The sequence below is a fragment of the Sinocyclocheilus anshuiensis genome, unplaced genomic scaffold (assembly GCF_001515605.1).
Source record: "Sinocyclocheilus anshuiensis isolate Anshui unplaced genomic scaffold, SAMN03320099.WGS_v1.1 scaffold206, whole genome shotgun sequence".
Classification (NCBI taxonomy): domain Eukaryota; kingdom Metazoa; phylum Chordata; class Actinopteri; order Cypriniformes; family Cyprinidae; genus Sinocyclocheilus; species Sinocyclocheilus anshuiensis.
Window position 1 is genome coordinate 15,630 of NW_015542358.1, and position 12,736 is coordinate 28,365.

The 12,736-nt window shown below is 35.0% G+C and overlaps 1 protein-coding gene and 1 long non-coding RNA gene across 2 annotated transcripts in view; one reads left to right on the forward strand and one right to left on the reverse strand.

The window, feature by feature from the left end:
* Positions 1–1,256: 1,256 nt before the first annotated feature.
* LOC107691817 (uncharacterized) lies at positions 1,257–2,663 on the forward strand. Its single transcript, XR_001634580.1, has 3 exons — positions 1,257–1,341; positions 2,031–2,154; positions 2,280–2,663. It is a non-coding gene; the product is annotated as an uncharacterized LOC107691817 (long non-coding RNA).
* Positions 2,664–4,592: 1,929 nt separating this feature from the next.
* Positions 4,593–12,736, reverse strand: part of LOC107691816 (equilibrative nucleoside transporter 2) — a 13,461-nt gene continuing 5,317 nt past the window's right edge. Inside the window, exons 7-13 of the mRNA XM_016490621.1 lie at positions 12,165–12,262; positions 11,983–12,058; positions 11,026–11,162; positions 10,818–10,920; positions 8,530–8,615; positions 7,563–7,762; positions 4,593–6,562 (exon numbers count right to left, since the gene is read on the reverse strand). Coding sequence (XP_016346107.1) covers positions 6,451–6,562; positions 7,563–7,762; positions 8,530–8,615; positions 10,818–10,920; positions 11,026–11,162; positions 11,983–12,058; positions 12,165–12,262 — 812 coding nt within the window. The 3' untranslated portion in view covers positions 4,593–6,450. The remainder of the gene's footprint in view (positions 6,563–7,562; positions 7,763–8,529; positions 8,616–10,817; positions 10,921–11,025; positions 11,163–11,982; positions 12,059–12,164; positions 12,263–12,736) is intronic.

Sequence of the window (12,736 nt, forward strand, 5' to 3'; positions counted from 1 at the left end):
TGAACTTTTCCACGACATTCTAATTTATTGAGATGCACCTGTATATATATATATATACTGTATATACACACACATTTCAGTTATAAAAAAAAAATAGTTTTGGTTTTAGTTAACACTGGTGCACGCCTCACAGGCAGGGCCGTTTCTAGGCATAGGCGGTCGGCTAGGGCGCCACCAGCTGAAGGGGCGCCAATGAACGCACGTACTGGCACTTTTAGCAGGGTTGTGATAAAGAGTGGCTAACATCTGAACCAGAGTTACAAAACTTTTTTTTTTGTCCAGTAGGTCTGACACACTGAAGCTGGTGTGCATTTGTGAATCATAGTCTCTCATGTTTATTATCTGTGTGTGTGTGTGTGTGTGTGTGTGTGTGTGTGTGTGATAGATAGATAGATAGATAGATAGATAGCATCTACATGCAAACTGAATGTCATGTTTTCTGACTCTTAATTGCATGTTAATTGTAATTAAATGAAACTTGTAATTTAAACTGAACTTTAGTGATTTTTAAGTAGGACTTAAGTACATCTTTATATGTAATATAATTATTTCTGTCTTTGAAATATGCTTAATGTACTGACAAGCATTTATGATAAACTAAAATATACTTGTTAAACTAAAAAGTATGTTATTTCTATTGAAACTTGCATGTTTTAAATATATGCATGTGTTATATTTAAATATGTTTGTAATTACACATTAGTAATGATGAAGTTGCTAAATATATTAACTTTAAATGTAATATTGAATAACACACTACAGTTACAATTATAATCAAGTACTTTACATGTGCTTTAGTATGTTAGTCAACACATCAAAATAAGTGTACTTCTTTAAAGCATGACAAAAGATTATTAAAACATATTGATTTAAAATGCACTTTGAAGTAAAGCTTTTATTTTGACATTATTACAAAGTGCGCTTTTAAAAGGTCTACTTAAGTGTGTTCAGAAACAGTCATGAAAGTGTGTTTAAGTACACTTTAACTGGCCTATTATTTCATTAATATTATATGTAAGTACTTTTTTTTTAAATATACTTTTAAGATTTGAAGTGCACTACAAGTGCACATTCGGTACTATTAAGTGCACTTCTCTTTTCAATCAAAAGTGCACACATTAAGTGCATTTGCATTTTAAGTGCACACATAAATGCATTTTCTCACAAAATGACTAGACTAATTGCAGATGCACAACTCTGAACTCATGTGGTGTGTTACGGTTTAGTGCAGATATGACGTGTGTGTGTGTAGGTCATTGCTGGCGATACAACAGTAACTGGACCGTCAGCAGAGCAGACAGCAGGACTCACAGCCAGCAGCATTTTTCATGATGACCTGGGGTTTGTACACAAAACTCTCTTCAGCCGTCATAAAATAACACTCAACATGTGCCAAATGTGACTAAAAACTGGCTTTAGTGAGTCAACGGAATAATGGTTGAGTTCCTTTCTGAATTCAAGTCACCTTGATTTCTACAGCGCTTTATACAATACAGATCGTGCCAAAAGCAGCTTCAGAGATAAACAGGAAAATAACAATCAAATATAGAAACTCAACTATGGAGATGACTCAGATTCTCCTGTAAAGCTGCTCTAAAAGACAATTGTGTCATTTTAAATCGTATTTTTCTCTCGTTTCATTTTAATTTGGCATTTGTGTTGTCTTGCATTGGTAACAAGCCTCCACAAGCTTTCAGGGTTGCCATTGCCAGATATATAAATTATACAAATATACTATTTGTAGTATATTTGTATAATTTATATATATTTTTTTTTTTTCACGAAGGGTTACAAGAACATCATCAATCTATTAATTAAAGGTTATATAACATTATTGTATAAGAAGAGAGTAATAATAACTGGTTAATTATATTGGCAATTTTCCCAATTCACCTCCTCCTGTCAAAAAGTGCATTTTTGGACACTTTTCTCTTCTAAGCATGACTCTTGTTTGATGGATATAAAATAATGCAATTAAAAGTTAATTCAAAACCATAGAGTGTCGATGTTTTAACGTGTCTTTTGTTCAGTCCTCCGCAGTGTAAGAGCATTAGTTTGGAGCGAGGGCCTGACGGACTGGGCTTCAGTATCGTGGGTGGATTCGGCAGCCCTCACGGTGACCTTCCCATCTACGTCAAAACCGTTTTCAGCAAGGTAACGCTTTGGCACAGCGAGTGTGTACATCCACTGATGCCACGAGACAGACAGATGCATTATTATCTGGTGTGTGTGTGTGTGTGTGTGTCTGTGTCTGTGTCTGTGTGTGTGTGTGTGTTCAGGGGGCCGCGGCAGAGGACGGGCGTCTGAAGCGCGGAGATCAAGTCATCGCCGTTAACGACCAGAGTCTGGAGGGAGTCACTCATGAGGAGGCCGTCTGTATTCTGAAGAAAACCAAAGGAACTGTCACACTCACTGTGCTGTCATGAACACACACAGGTCCTGTAGTTGTTTAGACACTGGATGACACACTGTGGATGATAGAGCTGTTTACTGCTAGTTTGTGGAGAAACCAGCAGACTACTACAATCTGCCGTACTACGCTGAGACTGTAGAAACTCAGCTCTACTGCAATCCACACACATGCATTTGTGCTTTAAAATGCTGAAATGCTCATGGCTACATGGCACATCTGGTTATGACATATTTTTCCATCTTTTGATAAATAGAAAATGCACAAATATCTCTTTCCTGTTGCATTAAAAAACTGGGTGTACAACTTTACAACTTTGTTGTAAATTGACCCCATTGGTTTGCATGCAATTTGCCAAAAATCAACACTGTAAAACATTGAAACCCTCTATTTTAGCTTGTCAGAGACTAATGTAATAATTCCCATCTATTTCTAGTGTTTTAGGGGTCAATTTGACCCACATATGTTTGTTCAAAATTAGCTAAAATATATAATTATATATATTTTTGTCATGACTGCTTGCGGTGACTATTTGCACACAAGGTGCAAATAATTTCAAGTATAAATAGTAAATGTTTTTTGTATTTAGTGCACTAAGTATTGATATTTGTACTTTGCCTTTTTGTTATTATTTGTTGTATTTTTTTATTTTTTTTGACAAACTCAACTAGATAAAGGAAAAGTGCATTTTTCTTGGACAATTCAGAAAACAAATCTTAAATTTCGACTAAACTCTGAATTTTAACGTTGATAAGTTTTCATGCATTTCATACTTTAGAGTTTGACACGCTATAATAAAGGTTTTCTGGTTTTTACCGGACTCTTTGCTGGTTTTCAAAGCGTTGATTATTGGCAAACTGCATGGAAACCAGTCATTTTGAGCACATTTTCAGCCTTTTCAAAACAACACACAAAACACTTTGCATGCACATTCATGAAATATTCACCAAAATTCAACAAGAATCAAATTGTTTGCGTCCAACATCAGTTGTGTTGGGAAAATAAGTCAATGAAATTGTGCAATTAGTCAAGTTAAGCTCAATTTATGTGGGGAAAAAAACGTACTGAATAGAATGATATCTTTTTAAGCAGCAGTGGCACAGCTCTTTAGTATTTGAAAAAAGTCTAACAGCATTCATTTAAAAAAATACAGCTTCTTACGATCAAAGGACCTCAATATGTTTGATATTACACACCACTGTCAGAATGTTTTTTACAAATTATAATCAAAAAAATGAAAGCATGGTAAAAATGTAAGCAATACTGCTAGTTTTACACTGCAAAAAATATACTGACGGGGCAATAGGATGACAGTCCTGAATGTGTGTACATGCACACACTCGGATTGTGCATGTACTAGGATTTTAATCATCAAAACAATTCATCCTGATTATAAACTCAAAATATTTGAATAACCACCTTTGCTTCTTAAAAAAAGAAAACTTATTTTATATAGACGGAACAGACTGTTTGTAGAAACTGTGTGTGTGTGAGCAATGTGCTGATATTAATGATTTCTTTGAAAAGAAAAACAAGCATCAGTGCATTTAATGACATTTCTGAAGTTTTGCCTTCATCGGAGACGTTTGCTGCTGGATGTAGAACAAACTACTGTGATATATTTTGTTATATTGTCATTTTCCTCTGATACAGTATTGGATTTCACTACAAACACAAATAAAAGTGACCTTCAGCACGCATTTTTTTTTTTTTTTTTATAAAAAGCAACTTGCACGGTTACACCTCATACAGTAAATGTAAAAAAAATAAAAATATGAATAGACACTGGAGTCATCATCAAGAATGAATATGTTCTTCTAAATCTGCTAATTCTCCAAGATTCAAAAGCAATCCTGTCATCACAGCCGAGCGAGATCGCATTCATCTGCTGGCTGTTTAAACCTGGTTCGACTAGTTGTCAAGACATTATGATTGTACTGTCAAACGCATGACTGTAAATTAATCTTGTGTTTTTGGAGGAATGAACATGTAGAATGGGCTATTTAATAAAAGGTATCACTCTAAATCACCACTAAACACTGAAACCACTACAAAATCAGCATTTTCTAAAAATTCAGAATGTAACATATTCGCTGGTTTTATAAAAACACATTCATATGGCACTTTGTACACTCCAGCATAACATGCATACAGAAAGTTTCACAAACAATTTTTTTTTTTTCAAAGCTTCATATATATATATTCCATATGCATGAGAGTGAAATGAAAGGTCAGGTCAGTTTAAGGCAGTTTCCACACGAGACGACGAGCCTACTTGTTGTCTTTATAGTTATTAAACAAAAACCAAAAAAGTGGGGAAAAATCTATGCAATTAAAACATATGGAGAATATCTTTTTGTTTGTATTCCGTATTAAATAAAGCATATTTTCTACACACTATTAGTTAATTCCTTCAACAGAATTAAATAATCATGATTCATTTCATTTCCAACCAGTCTTTACGAAACAGAACAAATTGGAAATAATGTCAAATTGGATAAATAATGTTTATTTAAATTTTTTATTTTTTTTTTTTTAAGAAATTTTCTCTGGAGCTCAGTTTGAAAACTGATCTAAGAGTCCAAATTAAATTTACTGTTGTCAAAAACAAGAGAACAATCTGGAATGCTTTTACGTCATGTCTCGCCTGCGGGACCCTAAAAATAATACATTAATTTTCAGATGTGTGTCTTCGATACCTGTCTATGCATGTTTGAACATGTTACAGGCTTGATGTGGTATGCATTACAGCACAAAGTCCATACATCTGCGATTACTAGTGCAAATGCACTATTTGGCATTATAATACATTCATTTTTTTCCCATTATCAGCATAATTTGAAAAGCTGAGGAAAGTAAAACCTGATGATCCATGTTATCCCAGCATAACTCGGGCTAAGAGCATGTGTGCTTTTATGCACGAAAATTTGACCTTTTGTACAAAGGAGTCGTACTTTTTTTTTTTTTTTTTTTACTTATGCGATTACTGACCTAGAAATAGTACAGAATCAGAGATGCTGTATTTTATGTTTTTCAAAATCCCAAAACTGTATTTGCAGGTTTTTTTATGAGATCGTGGTCTCAGACTTTCTATATATAGAAAATGTAAATATATATGTAATAAACACTCTATTATTACAAGAAATGTACATAATAATGTTCCTTTCAAAACTTACAAATTCCCTGAATGCAATTGTTTGCATTAAAAAAAATCCTTCATCCCATAATCTATTGTTCATGGTAGCAACAGTTGTGTTGCATCCACCGTCTGAAGATGATCTCATATCGATAACAATAATACTAGCGACTAGGGCTGGGCAATAACATAAAAAATGGATCCCATTTGGATGTTTTTTCACAAAGCTTCTCTATAAAATTACCATAGAAGATAAGGTATGTTTTAATAATACTGTATATACTATTTATATTAAAAGTCTTATTTTTTGGATTTAAATTAGACCAATCTATTTTTTTATGCAAGACTTAAAATTATGACCAGCCTTTCAAAAAAATTCATAAAAATAATAAACTAGATGACCAGATAGAGCACTTTGTGCAACCAAAATGTGCTTTGTGCACTTTTGTTTACAAAGTTCAATGAAACTGCAGACTAGGGCTGGGAAAATATACTGATGCATCAAGCAATGATTCTACATTTACTCTGAGATTGTAAAAATGCATCGCGATTCTCTCTCGAATCAATTCTGAGCTCAGTTTTGAACAAGCAGGTGCGTGCTTTAGAAACAGCCGTGCTCTGCTTGCTTCCAGTTCCTTGCACACGCTTGAGCCTAAAATAATCATTCATACAGTTTGAAAAGGTTGAAGCGAATTGCAAAAGTGTTCACAGTGGGAACATTCATAGTCATAAAAGCATAAAGGTGCAAGTACATTTAACCACTTGCATGACTTAAAAACTAGCGTAGGGCTAAAACTAAGCTCAGAATCGATCCACGAATCGCTATGCATCGATTTATTATCGCAGCCCAACTGCAGACACCCTGAGAGCCGAGGATTCAGGAGTGAGAGTGAGATCGTGAGCGTCAGACAAGAAAACGCAGCGGGAACGACAACGCTGCTCCCAACGACAAACCCAGAGCCAGAAAAAACGTCATCAACGCGCCGGCCGTCTCGCCATCTTTAGGCTCCACGAGCCTGGAAAGAGAGGAGAGGACATAAACATCAGCATGTGAGATTTCATGATGTGTGCATGTTTTTAAAGGAACATGAAAATGTGCTCACTCTCAGATCATCCGAGATTAGGATGAGTTTGTTTCTTCATCAGATTTGGAGAAATGTAGCATTGCATCAGTGTCTCAGCAATGGATGCTCTGCAGTGAATGGGTGCCGTCAGAATGAGAGTCCAAACAGCTGATAAAAACATCACAATAATCCACAAGTAATCCACAGCACTCCAGTCCATCAGTTAATGTCTTGTGAAGAGAAAAGCTGCATGTTTGTAAGAAACAAATCCATCCTTAAGACGTTTTTAACTTTGAACTGTTGCCTCTGGCTAAACCATAATCCATAATCCATAATAACGCTTCCTCCAGAGTAAAAGTGGTCTGAATCAGGAGAGAAATCTGCACAGATCAAGAAACCGTTTACAAGACAAAACAGCTCTAAACAAACACGTTTCTGGATTTTGATGTGAGAGACAACAAGAGATGCACTTTTTCACTGGAGGAAGTGTTATTATGCATTTTGGATTTTAGCCAGAAGCAAAAGTTTGAAGTTAAAAACGTCTCAATGGATTAGTTTGTTACAATCACGCAGCTTTTGGCTTCTCAACTGATGGACTGGAGTGGTGTGGATTACTGTGATGTTTTTATCAGCTGTTTGGACTCTCGTTCTGACGGCACCCATTCGGATCCATTGCTGAGACACTCATGCAGTGCTACATTTCTCCAAACTTGGTGATCGTGTGGCACTGAAGACTGGAGTAATGATGCTGACAGTTCAGCTTTGATCACAGCAATACATTTCATGTAAAACATATTACAATCGAAAATAGTTATTTTATACTGCACTAATATTTCACAATATTACTATTTTTACTATATTGTGAATCAAATAAATGCAGCCTTGAGTCCATTTGTACACTGTGTGTGTGTGTGTGTGTGTGTGTGTGTGTGTGAGAGAAGTGTGTACTCACTGTGGCGCGTACGTCATGGACAGACACACAAAGTATCCGCTGGACACGGAGAAACACACCATGATTGCAGCAAACATGACGTCGTTTGAGAAGAGCACAGGCATGTAGTGTCTCTCCTGAACGTTACACATCATGAGCAGAGGAACGAAGATCACTCGGCAAACCACCAGCACCGGGAACAAACGACTGTCTTTAGAGGGCTGCGGGAGAGACAGAAATCATGCCATGAAATTATTACATACTGTATGAAAGCCCCACCAAGCAGAACGTTTTGACACAATATAATACAAAAAAAAAAAAGGAAACATTTTCTCATAGGCTGTGGAAAAATGTCACGAAGACCTGTTTATCCTCTTTTTCTTTCATTCAATCAAAGAAATGTAATATTCAAGTGACTTAAAAAATATATTTACAGAAATATACATTCTTGATACATTTTTGAGGATTCTTTGATTAAATAGAAAGTTCAAAATAATTTATTTGAAATACATTTTTTTGTAACATTGTCTTTAATGTCACTTTTAATCAATTTAATGCATCCTTGCTGAATAAAAGTATTAATGTCTTTAAAAAAATAAAAATAAACTACACACACACACACACACACACACACATATATATATATACTGTATATATATATAATTTTTATTTAATTGTAAATGGATTCTTATTTTTTTATATATATGACCCCAAACTTTTGAATGGTAGTGTATGAGTAATAAATATATTTAATATTTAATTTTTCATTTTCATTAAAGGCTAGACTTTTTGCATAAACCAAAAATATTTTTTCACAGTCTGTTTTGATCATTTTTACCAATTCTAGTGTAGGGCACTGCATACGTGCCATTAACTTTCACTCAGGTATAAATGTGAATTTTATTTATTTATTTTTTACCTGCAGTTCTGTTGGTGGTGAAACATAAATGCATTAATGAAAGAATGAATGATAAAATACTTCACTCACCCACTTAGATACTAACGTGACAGATCTGCCAATAAAGTCCATCACATTAAAGAAGAGAAAACAAACAACAGGAATGAAGTATCGTTCTGAAAGAAAGAGGGAGACAAACACGTGATGTGCATCCTCACACATATTACAGTGAAACATAATCATTTAGTATTTAGCTTTTTCATGCACTAGTTAGTTTGGAGATGTTGCTTGCATAACATGGCTTTTTCTCAGAGTCATAGGAAGAAAACATGCAAAATACACATTTAAGTGTTTATTTTATTGCACTCATTTTTTTTAAATGCGGGTAGATTTCAACAACAGTTCATATCTTTAAAAGCTGTGAGTTTTATCTCCACTTCAGTAGTGCTTACATACAGCAAACTGCACAGTTGTTTCATTCCTACACTCTCAGAAAAAAAGGTACAATAGTTGTCACTGGAGCGGTACCTTTTCAAAAGGCATACCTATGTACCAAAAGAGTCCATAATGGTACCTTAAAGGTACTTATTAGCACCTAAAGTGTACATATTAGCACCTAAAAGATACAAAAGTGTAACTTTTGAAAAGGTAGCGCCCCAGTGACAGCTGTTGTACCTCTTTTTCTGAGAGCGTATTCTGAAGGGTTTTACTGAGGGGTTTATTCATATGTTGTTCACCTGATTTATACAACATTTTATTACTAAAATCATGGTGGAAAATGATTTTTTTCTAACTGCATTTTATGGAGTGAAAGAGAAACAAACTTTAACTCTGATATGTCAACAAAATCAAGCAAAAACTTTGCCTTTATCTAATGTTCAGAATATATTTTTCTGAAAATGCATGCCAATTAGTACACATTTAATTAGCTGATGACTCAATTGAATATTTAAGGAAAGCATTAAGTCAACCTGTCTTGCTTTAAACTCTCATTCTCAGGAAAATAAATAAATTAAATTAAATTAAAAGCCCTAATTCATAAAACAACATATCATCTACCATTGATTTTACACGTAATTAATGGTTTTGGTGGAGCCAGAGATAGTAAATTAAAAATATTTCCTTTTAGGGCTAGGGTTTTTAAATGAATTGGTAGTCATTATACTGGGGTATATTTGTAGCAATAGCCAACAATACATTGTATGAGTCAAAATTATACATTTTTCTTTTATGCCAAAAATCATTAGGATATTAAGTAAAGATCATGTTCCATGAAGATATTTTGTAAATTTCCTACCGTAAATATATCAGAACTTAATTTTTGATTAGTAATATGCATGGCTAAGAACTTCATTTGGACAACTTTAAAGATGCTTTTCTCAATATTTTGATTTTTTTGCACCCTCAGATTCCAGATTTTCATGATGTATAAATCTCAATTTTTAAAAATTGACACTTAAGACTGGTTTTGTGGTCCAGGGTCACATATGTGTGTGTTTCGTACCCCATTTCCCACCATACACAGTTTTCACATCCACCGTCACCGCAGGAAAAACTGACAGTGTAACTGTGAACACAAACGTCACACAAAACGCCATCAGCCAAATCTAGAGACAGAGAGAGAGATGATGAGGACAATCAGCCACTGTTATAATAGCGTCCAGAACAAACCACAGGCTGTGAGAGTTTCTGATGGCAAAATACAACGGCACCTTTTTAAAGACCTGCAGGATGGAGCTCTTCTGAGGGGACGACGTGTTTTCTGACAGCAGCGTGATGAAGGCCTGCTTCACACCCTCCTCTTCACCTTTATTAGGATTGCTGCTCTTCACAGAGTCCTCAACAGCATCTGGAGGAACACAGTCGCCGTAAAACAAAGAGCATAATTGCATTGAATGTGCACTGTGTGCTTCAAATCTTAAAGTGTATATGCAAATAATACAATAGTAATTAAATAAAAGGCCACTTCAGTGACTTAAAGAGACACTTTTCTGAACACACTTAAGTACACTTTTAAAAAGTGACCTTCGTAATAATGTCAAATTAAAAGTTTTATTTTAAAGTACATTATATATCATTGCATTAATAATCATGTTTTAAAGTATTACACTTATTTTGTTATGTGTTGACTAACATACTAAAGCACATGTAAAGTACTTGATTATCATTTTAACTGTAGTGTGTTATTCGATATTACATTTAAAGTTAATATATTTTAAATGCACTAATTTGCAACGTCATTATTACAAATATATTTAAATGCATAAGCTTAAATAGAAATGACATTAAAGTATATTTTAGTTTATCATAAATGCTTGTCAGTACGACACTTAAGACTGGTTTTGTGGTCCAGGGTCACATATGTGTGTGTTTCGTACCCCATTTCCCACCATACACAGTTTTCACATCCACCGTCACCGCAGGAAAAACTGACAGTGTAACTGTGAACACAAACGTCACACAAAACGCCATCAGCCAAATCTAGAGACAGAGAGAGAGATGATGAGGACAATCAGCCACTGTTATAATAGCGTCCAGAACAAACCACAGGCTGTGAGAGTTTCTGATGGCAAAATACAACGGCACCTTTTTAAAGACCTGCAGGATGGAGCTCTTCTGAGGGGACGACGTGTTTTCTGACAGCAGCGTGATGAAGGCCTGCTTCACACCCTCCTCTTCACCTTTATTAGGATTGCTGCTCTTCACAGAGTCCTCAACAGCATCTGGAGGAACACAGTCGCCGTAAAACAAAGAGCATAATTGCATTGAATGTGCACTGTGTGCTTCAAATCTTAAAGTGTATATGCAAATAATACAATAGTAATTAAATAAAAGGCCACTTCAGTGACTTAAAGAGACACTTTTCTGAACACACTTAAGTACACTTTTAAAAAGTGACCTTCGTAATAATGTCAAATTAAAAGTTTTATTTTAAAGTACATTATATATCATTGCATTAATAATCATGTTTTAAAGTATTACACTTATTTTGTTATGTGTTGACTAACATACTAAAGCACATGTAAAGTACTTGATTATCATTTTAACTGTAGTGTGTTATTCGATATTACATTTAAAGTTAATATATTTTAAATGCACTAATTTGCAACGTCATTATTACAAATATATTTAAATGCATAAGCTTAAATAGAAATGACATTAAAGTATATTTTAGTTTATCATAAATGCTTGTCAGTACATTCAATATTTAACCATATTTCAAAGACAACAGAAATCATTCTGAATTTACATATAAAGATGCACTTAAGTCCTACTTAAAGTTCAGCTAACAGTATTTAATCTACATTTAATCTATAATACAGTTTCACCTAACTGCAATTAACATGAAATTAGGCATCCAAAAATATTCCATTCAGTTCATTCTTAAGTATATTCCTTTATTAAGCACTCTTTTTAAAAATAGGCTAGTATACGTGCATGTCTTCTTCATTAGGGAAATTATATTTCTAAAGCTATAGTGCTTTTAATCTATAAACACTGGTGAAATGCAATCAATATCTGTGAATTTAGACTAAGTTCCACCTGTAGGCAGCAGCCGGCTAGACGTCTCAAGCTCGTAACTCTTGCATTTGCTGTCCAGGTAAAATCTAGCAAACTCCTGCACACACACACACACACACACTCCAGAGATCGGTCTCAGATTCAGCTGAATAAGAAACTGCACAGGACTACATCTAAACACACACACACACACACACACTCACCAGCTTTGGCAGCAGCATGTAACTGAAGAGCGTGACGAGGGTCCCGACACACGGAGTGATGAAATAACCCAGAGCTGCAGATTCACTATCAGCTTCACCTGTTACACACACAGACACACACACGCGCACACACGCGCACACACCGTGAACAAATCTACACAGAAATGCATGAGAGGTTCCTCACATGCTAAACATAAGAAAACAGAAAATAAAACGAATTCAAGATATTAATAACTATAATAGTATCTCAATGATAGTAAAATAACAGGGTGTCTCACTTGCTATGGCGAAGATCATTGCAAGAGCAGCAAATGTCCCAGCGAGTCCCTGTCCGCTCATAAAGACAGCGCTGTAACTCTGCGGCAACAAACCCACCAAACCAAACAGACTTCCCTGTAACACGGCCCCGAACGCTGAGAGACCCACAGACATAAATACCATGAGCACACAAAAACACTCGTCTTCACGAAAAGTGATCTACATGAAAAAAATCGTTTGAATTATGCATTTACTCTGAAACCGGTTACAAGCGTGGTTTTCAGTGAGATAAGTTTGGAGTTGGTAAGATTTTT